The 17,946-nt window shown below is 40.5% G+C and overlaps 1 protein-coding gene across 2 annotated transcripts in view; it reads right to left on the bottom strand.

The window, feature by feature from the left end:
• Window positions 1-3,371: 3,371 nt before the first annotated feature.
• lrrk1 (leucine-rich repeat kinase 1) overlaps window positions 3,372-17,946 on the bottom strand; it is a 55,432-nt gene continuing 40,857 nt past the window's right edge. The window contains exons 29-39 of one of the 2 annotated variants that reach the window (XM_044143231.1): window positions 17,794-17,931; window positions 16,792-16,986; window positions 15,702-15,853; window positions 13,757-13,874; window positions 13,551-13,667; window positions 10,726-10,923; window positions 10,394-10,608; window positions 8,685-9,110; window positions 8,103-8,204; window positions 5,894-6,073; window positions 3,372-3,845 (exon numbers count right to left, since the gene is read on the bottom strand). In XM_044143231.1, coding sequence (XP_043999166.1) covers window positions 3,830-3,845; window positions 5,894-6,073; window positions 8,103-8,204; window positions 8,685-9,110; window positions 10,394-10,608; window positions 10,726-10,923; window positions 13,551-13,667; window positions 13,757-13,874; window positions 15,702-15,853; window positions 16,792-16,986; window positions 17,794-17,931 — 1,857 coding nt within the window. In that variant the 3' untranslated portion in view covers window positions 3,372-3,829. Of the gene's footprint in view, window positions 3,846-5,893; window positions 6,074-8,102; window positions 8,205-8,684; window positions 9,111-10,393; window positions 10,609-10,725; window positions 10,924-13,550; window positions 13,668-13,756; window positions 13,875-15,701; window positions 15,854-16,791; window positions 16,987-17,793; window positions 17,932-17,946 lie in introns of those variants that run through there. The other variant, XM_044143239.1, reaches the window with a different exon arrangement.

Here is a 17,946-nt window from a genome sequence, read left to right as displayed (position 1 = left end):
TAGCCATTAATGCAGTATTTGCTCTTATCTGATGAAATCCTAAGATTTGCTGCAGTTGTTAAACCGAACGGAACAACTTTGTCCAACAGTGATGTTGGTCAGCAGACGAGGTGAGCAGAATGTGGAAATGAATGGGAAGTATGGGGGTAGCAGTGTCATGCTGTGGGGTTGTTTTGCTGTCTGAGGAACTGGTCCAGTTTATTAAATATATGGTGTCATGAGGAAAGAACATTTTGTGGAAAATATTGAAGCAACATCTAAAGACGTCAACCAGGAAGTTCAAACCAGTCCAGAAGGACGATGTCCCTCAGGAGCCACAGAGGCTAGGTCAACAGGTCAACGTTCTGGTATGGATGTCACAAAGCCTTGATCTCTGTCCTACAGAGAAATTGTGTGTGTGTGTGTAAACATTTGGTCTGCTCTGTGTCATAGAAGTCTTTTCTAGATTGTCAGAATGTGTGAATATATTTTCCATTTTCAGCCAAACTGTGTAGAACCTGACAGAAGCACTGACTGAACATCAGTGAAGAAGTGTTGGTGTTTTCTGCTCATGGTCACCGCTCATGTGTTTGACTTCTTATTAAAGGCATTTTAAGATAAGAGGAAGTAAGAGGTGTGACATCATATCTATTTACTTCCTGTTTGCTTTGTTTCCTGGGAAGTAAAACTTGTAGAAGAGCTAGAACTGATGAGATGGGCGAGTTGTTGTCTCTAACCTTTGGATCAGGAGAGTCAGATTTCTACCACTTTAATCAGCTCTGATTTATATAAAAATATTATGATACCAAATGATATTTTATCCATAAGCTGCCATCAGCCTCACACTGAACATTTTTGCTGAGATTCAGTCCAAAGTTTATTTGGATTATTTATTTTTGCTGTCTTTTCGAAACTAATATAAAAAAACTTTTAATTATGGCCAAATATGCATTTGGAAAGCTAAAACTGTTTATGTCATATAAAGAAGGTGAACTCTGCTGCACTGCAACGCCCCGATAAAAACATTGAAACTTTTCATTTACCTGAAATTCCATCTGGAACTTTTGAAGAGGGTTTTGCAGAGGGACAAAACAAAACAACTGCGACAGGCTGGCGACCTGTCCAGGGTGAACCCTGCCTCTCGCCCGGAACGTTAGCTGGGGATAGGCACCAGCAACCCTCCCGACCCCATTAGGGGGAAAGGGTGTATAGACAATGGATGGATGGATGGAGACAAAACAAAACAAAGAGGGAACAAATCTTTACATTAGTACATCTGTTTCTCTTTCTTTTCTTTTTTGCCACAAAACAGTTACAATCTATGTGGAACATTATTGTTAAGATTAAGAAACAAATAGCTGATCCTGATGCTTGTGTTAAGGCTCTCAGACTTTATGAAATATTTGTCAGTGTTAATAACTTCCTCTAAATCTTTAGAGATTAGATGGTAGAGAGGATCTACCTGGCAAAATGAAAAGCCCCTGACTGAGCTTTAGCTGCTACTGTAAATGCTCTGATTCATCCTGAGTTCATGAAAACTAACTCTGAGTTTCTGCTTTGTTGTTTCCTACATGAAGCCACAAAAGAAGCGACTGCTGCTGATACTTCTGGATCACTGCTGTTGTGGTTTTTATTTTGTTTCTGCTCTGTGTTCTCTAACCTACTGCTAGTACTGATCCAGGTTCTGGTTCTGCAGAAGGTTTCTTCCTGTTAAAGGGGAGTTTTTCCTCTCCACTGTCGCTACATGCACACTCTGAATGAGGCATTGCTGTACAGTCAACAACAGTGTAAGCGATTGTCATTTTATGCTCATCTAGGAGGAGTGGAGGCTGCAAGTCAATGACTATAGAAAACTTTTCAAACTGATTTGACTAATAATCTGAACTTGTAGGATTAATAACTGGGATCAATGGGAACAGATGTACAGTCTGATGTTCCTGACTTCTAATACAAAGAGTTTCTGTCTCTGTCCTCTGGGTTCACAGTGGAAACATATCCAGTTCTTATTATGGGAAGATGAGTTCAAGGAAGACAAAATGTTCCAGTCCAAATGTACCTGAACTCTTTTTAGCTGAAAGCTTCAAACCAACATTTGGTCATTTCAAGAAAGACGCGCAGGACCAATTTTAGGGACAAATTAACAGCCATATGAAGAAAGTCCACAGGCCGGGATCTGAACCAATGGCCTTTTTGTTGCTTAGCAACAGTGCTAAGCAATGGGCTGGAGTATGTTTTAGAAACTAAAACAAAGTAAAAATCACAAACATAATGTGACCCTGATGTTATTCAGTCTAGCAGTGAGTTCTACATGGAGTCACTTCAACACACCGCAGTCTCCTGCTTCAGAAAGTTATGTATCACAAAACTTAATGAAATCCAGGAATATTAGTTCTGAAGACAGAAATCCATTTTAAACAAATCCAAGAGAAGGCTGAACCATCCCTTTAATAACTTCTTGCTTTTTTTAGTTTTACTGGCACTAGGGGCCTTTATTTATTAGTAGCTGGACGAGAGGAAAGGCAGAGAGAGAACCCCGACTGGAGTCTGTATGTGGCGCCCCCTACAGGAACATGTTTGCAAAGAAAAATCTATTGCAGAATCACATTAGGAGCAGCGTTATCTAGAAACAGGAAGTAATCTATCAAAAGTAATCAAGTAAAAGTAATCAATACAGGTCGGCGTGAAGTAGTTCTTATTGAAGCCGTATCTCTACTGCCCTCTCGTGTTTGATGAGAGACTGACTGAAAACAAGCTTCAGCTGCGTCCACCTTTCGGGGGTCATGTGGCCCCTGGCCTCCCCTCTATACACACCCATCCACCGTGCCCTTCAGGCAGCGAGGTCACAATGTTCTGACCTGAACATCTCAGTCAGCGGTAGAATTTACTCACATCAGACACATACAGAGAACATCAGAACTATCTGAAAGCCTGCAGCCTGCAGCCAGCAGCCGCCAGCATTGTTCCCATCTGGAGTCCATGGAGGACTTTATGGAGACACGCTGGCTCATTTTTACACAGCAAAACAAGATACCACCATTATTTATTGCAGCAGATTGCTTACTGGGCAGCTGGGAATCCCAGACATTCCTTAAATGGCTCCATGTATCATCTCTGCTTCCGCCATATTAAAATGATACTTGAAACCTTCAGGATAAGAAGCGACTTAAAGTCATCTTACTCTTTTGCTGAAGGTGCTGATTCTACAATCCGTCCATCTGTCTGTCCGTCTCCAAACGGTACAGCGTTCTTCTTCCTCAGCTGCTGCGTTCGGTGCATTAAGGTCCTTTAAAAAATTCTTAAAGTTTGTGAAGCAACAAAATATAAAAAAGGTCAATGTGAGTGAATGTCATTCTAAGGTTCTCGTCTCACCCAGTGATTAATAAAACCAAGTCTGAGAAAAACACTGAACCTTTATTTACAAAATTGTATTGAACATAATTTCATACATTAACAATGTTGAGCATCTGCATATTTTTCATTCTACAGTTCTAGTAAATGGATAACTCCTAGCTCCTTAGGTCAATAATTCAAGCTGTATGAGTGTCGGGATGTTTGAAGATGCTGCAGCGTCTCACAGCTTGTCTTTCTGTTGCTGTACCTTGGTGTTTATTTCTACCTAACATCTGGGAGTGAGCTGCAGTCGACTTCCAGATGTGTTTACAGAGCAGCAGCTGGACGGGGACCAGCTCCTGTCCTCGGCCTCAGGTCCGGATGAGTCTGCATCTGGCAGAGCTCAGGTCCAAAGAGGATCCTGGATCCTGTTCCCAGAGCGTCAGAGGGATCCACCCACCCAGCAGGACAGAGCTCAGTCTGTTTGAAGACCGGAATGTTCCTGTGAAGCTCCACCGTCTCAGTTTGGACAGATTCTACTGGACAGAAATATGTGAGGAGTAAACAGAGGGAGCAGAGCAGCTGGAGGCGGACCAGGGGCCCAGGGTCTGCTCCGGGGCCTCTAATGTCACATACACACATTAAGACACACGCAGGTTTTTATGCCGCATCGTCAGATATGGAATCAGGTGAAAGATTTCTTGTTTACCAAACATATCTTCATTTGTTAAATGTCAAAATAATGAGAGATTTTCTTGAGCTCTCAGTGTGTCGGGTAGGATGTGTTTCAGGTCTGGATCTGTTCGCATCACTGTCACTTCAGGCTGCATGACGCTCACTGAAACATGGCAGCTGCTCCACTGAGGGACCAGAGGACGCTGTCCCACCATGTCCACCAGTCCCTCCTGGTGGACAGTCAGGAAGGTGTTCAGGTATCCTCCCTTTCATTTTGCTGATCCATGGTTGTATCTTAGTGTCATCAGGGCAGACCTCCAGACGTTCAGGTCTGTCTCTGTGTGCATGTGCAGACTGTAAGCTGTCTTTACTGTCTCTTTAAGAGTCATGGCTTCTTCCTCCCTGAGTGACCTTTAACTCCATGTCTGGACAGAACATGTTTCACTGGGAAAGTTAGACTTCACACAGTCAGCAGGTCTTTTGCTTTGGTTCTGATTCAATGACAGTGAGACAGAGAGCACCAGTGGGCCGCTGGGCTAAAGGGAGATTTGGTGATGGATGGCAAAATTACAGTATATTAATAAATAATTTTATATATGAGTGGATACGAACTGATGCATGGTGGGCTTAATATGTCCCCCAGCCAGCAGCTTCATGTTGTTCCCAAAGAAAACTACTAGAACATCAGAATTTTAAGATAATTAAATATTGTATACTATATATAATAGAGTGTTATATAAAATATAATGCTTGTTAAACATGCATTATGTTTAACATTTCAAGAAATGTTAAACATAATGAAATATGTTTCATTTTCTGATATGGATTTATAAATTTATAATTTCTGATATGGATTTATAATAATCCATATCAGAAAAGAAGAAAAGAAGAAAATAAATATTTTCGGCCCCTGTCAGTCCGTTCTAAAGTCTGGCCCAGACCAATAGGGGGCAGTGTGGAGCCCCACAGACAGAGAGCAACAGCTGTCTTCTTCTGCACATTGAAAAGAAAAGAAATCAGGAATAAATATAATAACTTACAGTGGGAATAGTCCTGGTTTTCATCTCTGTTAAAGCTGCTAGATTTTTAGAAATGAAGAAAAACTTTTTACAGCAGAGTTACAAATGTTTGTGGAGGTTATGCAAACTGATGATTAGTTCATACATGATCTTCAATTTTAATAAAAAAAAAAGCCAAAGATTGAAATCTGAAATAAATCTAATTTGACCTCATATGAAATTAATTTGTATTTTTCTTGCTATGGCTCTGTAGAATTATATAGACTTGATTAAAACAGAATTAAAAACTTTAATCAGTTAAGGTCAAAACTGAAAATTAGCTTCTTTATTGGAGCTCCGATTCATTCATGTGACTCTGGAGGAGTCGGTGCCTCACCATGAACCTGAGTGCGCGCTGGGCTGAGAGCGCAGCGCCTGCTTCCTGTCTGCTGTCATGGTGGACATTCCCTCCATTCCCTTCACGACTCCATCAGGAATCAGGAAGGCTCACCAAGTCTTCCTGGATCTTGGCTCATGTTTTCTAATCAGAAAACATGAGCCAAGATCCGATGATGCCTCATATGGAGGCAGAGAGTTCGACTTTATAATAATCCATATCAGATATGAAGAACTAACCAACAGGAAGCTTCTGAAGCCATCAAGATGCGGGCTTTCCCAAATTGTTAAAGGAGTAGTGATGATGTAACCATGTGAATGCAACAAATATTTCTGATTATTCTGACATTTAGCGAAAAGAAATGATTTTAGTAATTTATCCAACTAGCTTAAAATAAAAAAACGATGACTGTTCTGTAATGTCAGACAGAAATGTGATAAGTCTTTTGTCAGTTATATGGAGGGAGGGGGGTACGGTGTCCGTCCCTCTCAGCCCCCCCATGCTGAGCAGCTACCTCCTCCTCCTCCTGCTGCTGCTCTCAGAGCGGTACAGCTCCTCCCAGGACTGGTAGAAAACGTCCAGCTCCTGGTGGCCCCAGGCCCTCCAGACTACCAGGCACCACTCCATGTTTTCCTTCTGCTGGAAGCCACACACAACGGTATCCTTAGCCACCAACGCTGCCTCCTCCAGGGTCCTGACGGGGCAGAAGAGAGTGGGGTGAGGAGCCGGTGAAATGTGTCTGTTTGTCATTTGCCTTTCCTAGAAACTCACAAGCAGCTCATTTAAAAATCATCAGTGCACTAGATTTACAGCCTGTGGTAGCCAAGTGCTTGTACAGGATGAAGATCTTGTGCTTCTCTGGGTTTAAAGGCACTAAAAGATGAGCAGAGAAGAATATCAGGACTGATTTGTTTTCTGAAACTCAACTGAGCAAAGTGGGAAGAGAGAAGGCAGTCTGGATTATCTCCTTCCAGACTGAGGAGCGTCATTAACCTGCTCCTCTGAGGGATTCACTTCAACGAACTTCTGATCCTTCTTCACTGTAAAGACTCAGAGCTTTACTACAGCAGAACCAGGCTAGCCTGGGCCACTGAACACAACCTGTGTTCTGTATGAAGACAAGCAGAACTAGACCTTTACTACAGTCCTGGTCTCTACCACGTCAGACAGTAAAGTCCAGGCTGCCTGCAGTAACAAACAGGTCAGAGTGTTGTCAGAGGGAATCATTCCAGTTATCTGGGTTTGGAGTTAGACCTGACAAAAGAGTGTTCTAGTAAAGAAGTTGCAATTTCAACATGGCGACGCAAATAAACGATGTCTGTAGTAGCTCTTATGAACATCATTTTAATCTAAACTTTACATCAGGAAACACTGTTTTTAATTTCAGAGTACTGCTGCAGACGGTACATGAAACATTGATTTTAGGTAGATTCTTACATGTGTCTTGTAAAATAAATGTTTCCACCTCAGCTTATGTGATGATGTACAAATGGCAGAAAAAAAGGAAATCATCATGATGGTGGAAAACTGTTAATCCGACATTATCGGTGGCTAAGCTAACTAGCCTGAGGTCTGCTGTGGGGAACTAGCGGAGAGTAAGGGGCAGGGTGTGACCAGCACATTCATAAGCATGACGCTTAGCCCCACCTCCTGGCTCTTATTGGTTGTACTGTAGATGACAGTAGGACCACAGTAAGGAGGTAGAGGAGTTAGAGTTTTTCATACATTATCTGCCATGACATGGTTACAGTTTAAGCCAATACGTAGAAAACATTTTGTTCAAAAAGTTACACATTACAGCTTTAATACAGAAAAGTTCCTTTCTGTTTTCTTATGTGTATTATTGAGCAAGAGCCAAAGAGAAACCCAACAGATTTAAAACATATAACAGCAATGACACTGAGCAGCCATGCAACTGATTAACACCAGATGTATTTAGTGGCAACCACAGCTCAGCATAGAGTGCATCTGTAAACACTTGTATGTGTGTGTGATGGTTGTGTGTGTGTGTTAGTTAATAGAAGGTTTCTTCATATGAATGTTCAATAGCGGCTGTGAGGACCTACAGACAGGGGGGTGGGGGGACAGCAGGCTGCAGCAAAAAAAAACTTTCAAAAGTTCACACAACATGCTGCATGGGACTGAAAGTTCTGAAATGAACTGAGCTTCAGTTCTAATGGGTGTAATAGGCAGAAATGTTTTTATGAAACAGCTTCTAAGTATTACCCCCCTCTTCTAAACCCCCGCCCACAAACCCAACGACAGACTGTTTTATGAGAGTCACTATAAACACACAGGAACCAAGAGCCTACAGAGAAAACTCCTTTAGGCATCAAAACAAAACAATGGATTTTTCAGCTCTATTATGGAAATTCTTATACCTTCTAAACATGTAATTAAATTCATTTTTTGATGCTATGTGATTCAAAATGCAGATCTGCTCCTAAACTAACTGGAGCCTGCAGTGAGCTGTTCTCTGAGCTAACTGAAGCTGCAAAAATAAGGAGCGGAGATTATCCTGAAATAAAGGAACAAAAAGTGAAAATAAATGTCTAGGAAAAGTCAAACATTGAGAGATTTCAGCATATTCCTTCAGTACCACCACCAACCCCACCCTGCAGGTCCAGAGGACTCTGAGGTGCTGGCCGTTCACCACAGTGATGGAACCGACCCACCAGACCACCCCAACTCCTGCAGGAAGGGACAACAGCTGAATAACTTACCCCAGAGAGGACAGTCCTGGTGGACTGAGGACAGCAGAGACACGTCCCCTGAGTTGATTTCCACAAGACTGGATTTCAATGATTAACAAATCACCTCCCCGCCTGTCAAACACACACTTTCAGCATCAGTTTCTACAAAGATTGCAGAACAATTCAGTTTCTTTCCAAAGTTGAATGTTGACATTTTCTGCTTCTTTCATAAAAGCACCAACTGTCTCCCTGCAACAGACAGGAAGAAAGGAAGAAACCAAAGACAATTTTTTCTATATTTTCTACTTATTCCATTGGCAAATTATTATTAATATTATTATTATTATTATACTTTTAACACCTTGTTATAAGTGACTTAATCTACCAATGGAACTAGTACTTTTTCATCAATTGTTTACTTAAAACAAGCCGCGGCCATATCTCGCTGAACAGTTGCTTGTAAGTTAGCTTGTCTTATTTGAAGTTTACTAAGATCTATGTGTTGTTTAATTTTGTATTTAACGTTTAGAAAAGTGAAGGCCATAGAAACAGTTTTCCTCTCAGCTGGATCTGACACATCACAAGGCCTCCAGGTGTGTGAACCATTCTTACCTGGGGATCCACACTGTCCCATTCACTGGCAGCAGATTAAAGGCCTGCAGTTCAGGGACTGCAGGGTTTATTTCCTCAGCAGACTCCAGGTTAGTAGTTCTGGATTCCTGTTGGACCTGCAGGTTCTGGGCCAACGGTGAACAGCATCTACTCTTCAGTGCGCTGCAGTCTGTGGCGCCCAGGCAGTTTGACTGTGGCGGTTCCACAGAGCAGGTGGACGACAGGGAGCAGTAGTCTGTCACAGAATCCTGGTGCTGGATGATTTGTGTGCCTGCCTCCTCACTAAAAATCAGCGTCACATCTCCGTTAGAGAATTCCAGCTTCCCGTTCTGGTCCGTAGTGTTGATGTCATCACCTGCCGCCGCGGCCATCCCAGCAGGACGCTGCACGGCGAACACGTCCCGTAAAGGGTTTCTGTCCCCACAGCTCAAATTAGGAAAAAAAAAAGCAGTCAAAACAAAACTCCATTATGTTTCAACATAGAGACGAGTGTTTCATTCCTGATCAATAATTCCCATGCTAAACCTGAGGCTCCACACTTCCACTGGAGAATAAATCTGACAGTGGAACATGTCAGATTTATTCTCTGACATGTTCCACTGTGGAACATAATTATAACAGTGGAAATAATTATTTCCATTATTTCCTGTATAATGGAAATAATGAAATGATTTCCTGTATAATTTAGCAGACAGTTTTTATCTTAAACATGTCTTTAAATGGATCTTTTAATCCAAAGGAGAGCAGAACTTTGTTACCTTCCTAACTTCAACTAATCACTAATCAACTAATCAACTAATCACTAATCAACTAATCAGAGAATTACCACAATGAAGACAAACTCTTTTAATACAGCTTTACTCTTCTGGTAATTGTCAATTTAAGAAGCAGACAAAGATACTAATTTTCAATAGTAGCAGGCGTTCCGTGATATATTGACGTCAACATCGGTATTAGTCTGGTATTAGTCATTGTTTAACATATAATTATCAATCTGATAAAAATGGGCCAATATTAAAAACTGATATTTATTTCTATCTTGTTGCAGTTGGTTTCTGGAGGAGGTTGGTCATGTAAGGTTTGGTCATGTGACAATGATGCAGCACAGGATTGTGGGAATTCAACTGAAGCGCAGAAGTGGTGGTGAAGTCAACAGTGTGGTCATTTTCCTTTTGAAGATGTTAAATAGTATAATATCTATCATGTCTATAATATCAATAAATATCGGTGATCAACATTATTAATGTTGCATATCAAAATGGACCCAGATTTTCATATGGATACACCTCTAGCATGTAGTTTCTTGGCTTATCTGGCAGTAAATGTATCAGTACAGAATCCTGTGATTTATTGACATGTGAGCCATTCCAACCTTAACTCATTTAAATTACTTAGAATTTCTGAAGAGGTTATTTTATGTAATTATTTTTCATTTTAGCACAATTTCAGATGTATACGGATGTGCTGGATGCTTACAATATTTCTCTTTCAGTGGCAACCCATTATTGTAAATGAGAAAATAAAAACACAAACAGTCTGATTTCACACAAAAAAAGAACTACAAAGTAAATTCCAATAGTCTATTTCATCAAGAAATGACTATCAAAAGCTGACCGTCTGCTTAGATTAATGTAGCTCAAAAGGACATTTTGTTGACCACTGGTTTCTGCCTCTGTGTCACAGAGGCAGATGGGTTGACAAACACCTACCAGTAGGTGGCACACAGCTCGTATGAGGCGGCGTAGTACAGCTTGAGCGTGTTACTGTGGTCGTCCAGCGTCCACACGGCTTCCTCTCCACACAGACTGAAGCTGGTGGTCAAGCTCACTATGGACGACGGAACCTTGTACGGTTCCAGCCTTCGCACGGCCTGGAGACTGCTGGTGTCAATGACCAGCAGGCCCGGTCCGTTAGAGAACCAGAGCTGGAAAACACACACAACAAACCAACACTTTAACTCCAGGAGTGGAAAACACAAACTATAGGATGAGCTCTGGGATCTGAACCATGACGAAGAGGGAAAATGTGGCTTCATGGTCACCTGAGAGCCGCTGCTGAGCAGAGCCATGCTCTGGACGGGGTAGGGTCTCTGCCTCGAGTCAGAGTCCTTCAGGCCAAACACGGTCTTGTTTAAGGTGTGTGAACACAGGTACATCTCTCCATCCAGAGGAAAGTCGTCCACCAAGGTGTAGACAGCTACCAAACCGTCAGACATCCCAGCAAACACCTTGGCCAGGCTCTGGGTAGAGGAGGAAAACATCTTTGTTTATCAATGTATTCATGCACATTGTCTAGTATCTTTAGGGAAGTATGTCATTTTTAAATTTGTTATTCCTTTGGTATCTTCCTGTTTTGTTTTTGACTGTCTTGTTGAATTAGGTCAGTCAACTTAAAGGGGTGGATATTTATAGAATCACATAGTTTATGTTAAACATTTTGATTGAATTCTCATTGTTTTTGCAGAAATCAGTTTCTTTCCTTCCGATTCCTTTATTTATTTAACCAGCATAACACAACAACCTGGTTACACAAAAGTAAGATAAACTTAAAACAAATCCATGAGTTTGAAACAAATTGCAAAACAGTTTAAAAGCAATGACACTGATTAATGGAATCATGTTGAGCGTTTTTAAGAACCATCAAAAATTTTCCAATGAAATAAGATCCAACATTTCTAGATCAGACTGGAGATGGTTCCATGCTGTGGGACTCACAGAGGTGAATGATTGCTTCCCTTTTACTGTTTGAACACGTGGAACATGCAAGAGAAAAATTCTGAGCGTAAACAACGGGCAGTAATCCATTGTTGTCAGAGAGAATTTAAGTAAGTTCCAGACAAACAAAGTAAAGTTAAATCTGTATCATCAAGTTTCTATTTAACATTAAAGGTTTGTTGTTTTTTTTTTTACGGTAATTGTCAAAAAGTCACATTTTTTTCATTAACATTTATTTGTAAAAGCAACAAAAGGGTAAAACATCCCAGGAGGTGAATACTGCTCTGCACAGCCAGCACACATTCAGGATAATTAGGCAGACTGCCAGATTAGAGTCTGGAAGGGTGCAGGGTGCTATGGTGAATATTTAGTAATGGGAAAAAGCAGATCTGTTCGCAATTTTAAAGCAATACATTTCTTATTCTTACATCATAATAAGGTTTTCAGTCTCATTGAATAGTCTAAAAAAAGAAAAAATCGGAATCAGGAACTTAGCTGTTTGGTTTCACATCTGTTGTGTCAGATGAATGAGCCTGGGCCAAACCAGAATCCAAACCCATAAAGGCATGAGAACGAGGTGGTGGATGAGTGTGTGTGTGTGTGTGTGTGTGTGTGTGTGTGTGTGTGACATTACTCTGACCCTTTAAGAAAGGTGGGAGGGGCTGAGGTATTCTGATCAGTCGGATATTTAGAGCATTCACTTCAATCTCTAGTAGAATTAATATTTTTTATTTATGTCAGACAGGAACATATAGCATAGTGCACACAACATTCAACCTCAAGCATTCATGATGACCAACAGATTGTTTCACTTTGGTTACATTCTGATCCAAAGTCAGCAGTAAAGTGTAACCGGCTCATTGTTCATAAATAGTGGGTTTATGTTTACCCACTATTAAAGGGTAAGATTTTGGCAGCAAAGCTCTCCTTTCTGTCCTTGGGAGCTCTAACTCAATAATGTCAGAAAGTCTTATATGTAAAAATAAGTATGAACCTCCAGGAGCGTTTTTCAAGAAACTTCTGCATGAGTAATGCAGCAGTTTCTTTTCTTTTTCCATTTAAACTGTTTTGTCACAAGGAGTGTTTCCATCAACTTTTTTTAATGTGCGTTTTGAAGTATTGCTTTAGAAAAGTTTGATGGAAATGATGAAGTTCAAAATAAAATTCAAACATCCTGGTTTTCACAAAAACATTTTTATGCTACCTGAGGTTGTTTTTGGTTATTGCAATAAAGAGTTAATGCGCCAAAGAAGAGATGAAAACATATCAGAAAAATAAGTTCTGCTGTAGCAAACCTTCACACTGGGTCCGCTGGGTCTGTGCCTTACCAGAGGCACGGATCTCTGAAAATGTCTGACTGTGAGCCTCTGGTTTGGAGGGAAAAGCTCTTTCTGTTTTTTCAAGCTTTCTCAACCTCTACTTCCTGTTTGTTACAGATTACAAATTATGATTTGCCTGGCCTGGTTGATTCTGTTCTGACCAGTAGATGATAACATGGCTAATTTGCGGTTATTTAATTTTTTCTTTTTTGTTGTCTTAAAAACCAGGCAGGTTGTACAGTAATGGTTTATTGGCTAAAAATACATCCAGGTGGCCAAAGTGCAATTGTGGTCTCTTCAGAGAGCAAACATCCAGCTTGGGAAGAGTTTACTACTTCTAGAGTCTCATGTTAGTATTTTATGCCAGTAAGAAGCTCCGAAGCTTTCACTCCTTATGCAGGGAAAGAAAGAAAAACAGAACTTTTTAATTTTTTTGCAAAAGTAGGATGGATATATTTCCTTCCATGGTATTTTGACATATGTGGAGAAAAAAACGTATGTTTCCAACAACAAGAAAGAAAGCTTGCTCTGAGAAAGATTTCCAGGAAAACTAAATACAACTGAAAAACTACTTAAACTGTCATTTATTTTATATCTATATATAAAATATGTCAGAAACTGGTTCTTTATCATTTTTAGCCAAGGTCATCTGAGTCCAAAGACCCACTTGTGGCTCTAGAGCCACAGGTTGGAGACCACTGGTTTGCTTATTATGGGCCATTTGGCCTACATGTGTTGGTTTGGGCCAGCTAAAAGGAACACAGATGATCTGTGTATTTGCATGTGTTGGGGTGTATTGGGGTGTGTTTGCGTCTGCTGCCATTGGAACTGACCTGCTCCGCAGCTGGAACGTGGAACAGACAGGTGACCACAGCTGGACAGGACAGGCGTTTCTGAGGCTGACTGAGGGGACACATGTCCTTTAGGCTGTAGACAAACACCTCCTGCTCCTTTCAGATAAGAACAGGAAGAGTCAGCCCAAAGCCTTCACTGATTATACTCCAAAACACATAAATATTAGTGTTATTATTGTTCATACCTCAGTAGATATCCATAGAGAATTTGGCATTTTCATCTGGCAGCTGATCCTGTTGCCAGGGCAACACATCCTCTTTACTTCCACCTGGCCCTTCTCCACATTCACCACACTGTAGTTTCTGCACAATGCATGGGAAACCATCAAGAATGTGAGACCAAACAATCAGACGCACCAAATATGATCCAAAGTTTGATCCATTTGACACGTGGGGACCAGCTGTGTGTTTTGGTGCACACACACTCCTAGAGCTAGCCAAACAGTGCAGCTTATTGAGAGACTGAAAAAGTTTTCTGCCCCAAAATAAATACTTGCCAAGTGACATTGAGTCTGTAGTGATGAACCACTGATCACACTGTGGAGCTCCAGCAGCTCAGAATGAATTGTGGTCTACTATCACAGATAGTAGACCACAATCTAGTTTTTACTCCTTTCTTTATTCAGGATGATGATAGTGATGGGACAACGGATGACGATGAGAGTCAAAGAAAGAGCCAGGATACAGCTCTATCTCTAAATAAAGTCTTAATTACTAGTAAAGACTGCACTAATGGCTGCCATTAGCTATAACCTGAAGGGTGTTTCTTTAGGATATGAAAAGGTAGAGAATGTGCAGCATAGCTTGGGGCTGCTGCCTCTAAAGAATCAGACTGACTGGCTTTTCCCCTTCCAATTGATTTGTCTTCATTTACAAAACCAAATGATGAAAGTGTCTTTCATAGAGGAGATCTGTAAAAAAAAAAAAAAACAATCCAAGAGAGCCCACCAAGAGTTGATTGGGTGGCAAATGGTGATACAACTTTGACAAAATTACAGGACAGGGAAGGTTGGAGGGGGGGGGTTAAAGCAGAGAAACCCTGCATGAGTCCATACTTATAATGAATACCACCTGCTTGTGGGAAAAAAGCTTCTTTCATTGCATATTTAAAATTCTCAATAGCAGCCAAGAAAATATTTTTTTTACAAAGAATACCCTCAGTTAGAATTTGATTTATAGCCACCATGTGAGACAAAAAAAAAAGCTCTGATGAAAAACAGTCATTATGGGAAATGTTCCCTCTTTACAGGAATTTCATGTATTTTAAGCTTATTGAATGTTCTTCAGTGTAAATTGTATTAAAAATCTTCCGGTTCGCCAAACTTTAAAAGCCTGACCTGCAGATGTTGTCAAACCTGAGCGATACCTGTGAAACAATACAAACTCATTTTAACTGTGTGTGAGGCGGTGGTCTCTAACATAAAGAAAAGGTTTAGAACATTGCTCTCCAATAACACAGAAAGAAGTTGCTAGATTTGTCGCTAGTTGCTATTTTGAAAATAAAATAGTTGCTAGAGAGGTCTGAAAACAAAATTGCTAAATTGGCAACAGTGAGAGGACTTTTGTTAGTTAAATAAGTTCAGACGTGACCTGTTAGGCAGAGCAGGAGAGGACAGCGGCTGACTGTCAGAGCTTTTTGGAGGAAGATAAGATCGGTTTCTCATCAAAGTATCGGCTGATCTCCCAAAACTATGGAAATGTGCTGACCAATCCGTGAACCCCTACTAGAAGCCAAAAAAGTTTGTTCTGCAGCCAAAACCTTTGAACACATATATACATGGACACAGTTTGTATTGTAGTCAATAGAAAGATGAATTTCTTGGTAAATCTCATCATGTTGCTGTCTCTACCTGTTAAATGAGGGAATAAAATGTAATGAGTGTGTTTGGCTTCAGCCATAACATGCTCACTGTTGGGTCAGTATTTAAAATATAAGGATTAAATTAAAATACCAGTCATTTCATGATAATATTGTTGTCAGGTTAGCAGTCTCAGTACAATGCCAATATTTTGAGAGCTTGGCATCACCATGCTTTCCTTTAACGATTTAATGCTTTGCCTGATTAAAAGCACAGAGTGAACATTTGATTTCCAGAGCAGTGAAGAGGAGACATCTAAACAGAGACACACCTGTCCTCGTTGTCTCCGTGCCAGAAGACAGCGCTGCATCCCTGCAGCTGGGACAGGAAGAGCTGCGACTGGCTGCTGCAGGACAACAGATACCTGAGGCAGGGGAAACTGGGCTCCTCCATCTGCCTCACACACCACTGTGCCACTGGCCTCTAAACACACACACATGCAATATGGTTGAACATATTGATTTATGCATTTTATCTGTTAGTCCTTTCAGAACAGCCATGAATGCTTCACAAAATCAAAACTAAATAAAATAGAGATATGAGATATTTCCAGGAACCTCTGTTTTCAAAATAGTTTGCACAATTACTGTACTGTACATCCCTGAAACGACAACGCTAAGCTGTTTGAAATCCTTTTATATGTTCAAGAAAAATGATTCTCAAATACTGGACTTCTAGGAACTGTACTAAAGTAGAGGGTTGGTACACTGAAGTTCTCAGGATACTCCACTAGGAAAAACTGACTACATATATATATGGCTCTATGCTTACTAAAAATTACAGTTCTCATGATTAATAACAACTTTTATAGTTTTACAGTTAAAAATAAAAGCAGCTCCCAATTAGCAGGGAGTGACATTCCTCAGAACTAACACTTAATGGAGCTCTTCATGCTTTACTTCCTCGTTTTTGCATGCACCACATGCATATATTTTAGCTTACATAATCACACCACAGTTTAGTGCTGGACAGTAAATGCCTTAATAGTGACATCTTATATTTTGAAGAAAAGACAGTATAATACTTCCAGCATAACAAATTTCTTGGTCAAACTAAAGCGTTTACAGAGGTGCAGTAGGAGCTAGATTTGATTGATTTTTTTCCATTGATTTTCTCATATCAAACCACCACATCATAGTGACAGTTTTAACAAGTATATATAAAACACATTCTTTTTAAATCAAAGTTACATGCTGCAGCATTACATATGTAACTCTTTAGATATGAAACCCAACCTTGGTATTTATTATATTAAAGGTCTGTTGTGTCCATGAAATGACATGTCAGTAATATGATATGACATCACAGGATCCATGAAGACAACAAGACAAAAAGCTTCAGCGTTTTGCTGATGGACTCACCTTCTCAGGCTTGGTGTCCCAGCACTCAGTCATCAGGGTGTGGAGGCTGTAGAACTGGACCTGCTCCAAACCGCCCAGCACAGGCCGGACCCCTCTGGAGAGCTTCCTGGCTATCTGGAGCTGATGGTTCCCCAGAGCCGGCCTCCGCCCAGACAGCAGCTCATACAGAACCATTCCATAGGAGAACATGTCCACCTGGATGGACGGAGGAGGGCAGAAAGCATTCAGCAGTGCTACAGTGGGCCCTAAGCTGGAAATGTCCAAACACAGACCCAGGAACAACTGCAGCTGCTGTAGGAACACAATATCTCAACTCCACCCAAAAATGATCCAAACTTCTGGCAGATTCCCATTTAAAATCACCATTCCATTCCACCAAAAAGAGGAAGCAATATGTTACCCTTGTTCATTTACTTTTACTAAACAGTACAATGCAGATTTATCAATAATCAGCAGATAAAATATTATTGGTTTATCCAAATTCATTCATTAATCTTTGATGATGAGCTCCAAGTTGAAAGGCCTCCTTACCATCACCCTAATGTTTAGCTCCCTCCACAGATTCTGCATGAGCTTTAAGTCTGGGCTACAAAACAATAATCAAAAGAAACATTTTGCTAAAACTAAACCTAAATCTGCCACAAGTATGAAAAATATGTGAATATCATTATGTGTTGTTCAGGGATTTCTTGTGATAGATAATGTTTTCCATATATGTGAAATAATGTTTGATTACATTTTTTAGAATTATTTTCATGTAAATAAAAATCTGAACAGTGTGTAGTCCATATATCGACCTATAATTCATGTTTAATAAAGCATCTTTAAGAGAATTTCATTGCAGTTTGTTTCTACCAGGTATAGAGGTTGAAAGTCTCAACGATTTGTTCATTTAAGCACTACAGAACAATAAGACCAGCACCTTGGAATAACTACATTATGAGCTGTAAAGATCAAAACAACAGTATTTGCAAAGTGAAGTAATAAAGAGAAGCTTGATACCTTCTCGTCGTACACAATGCCCGGTCGGACCTCGGGAGCCTGGTATCCTGGGGTTCCCTCCACTCCCAGCGCCCCCTCATGGAAGGATTGCCGAGAGATTCCATAATCGGACAGCTTAACGTTGATGGGATCCTGAACCTGGAGCAGCACAGT

The sequence above is a fragment of the Gambusia affinis genome, linkage group LG02 (assembly GCF_019740435.1).
Source record: "Gambusia affinis linkage group LG02, SWU_Gaff_1.0, whole genome shotgun sequence".
Classification (NCBI taxonomy): Eukaryota; Metazoa; Chordata; class Actinopteri; order Cyprinodontiformes; family Poeciliidae; genus Gambusia; species Gambusia affinis.
The sequence above is the reverse complement of the archived record's forward strand: the minus strand, read 5'-3'. Positions and strand labels throughout refer to the sequence as shown.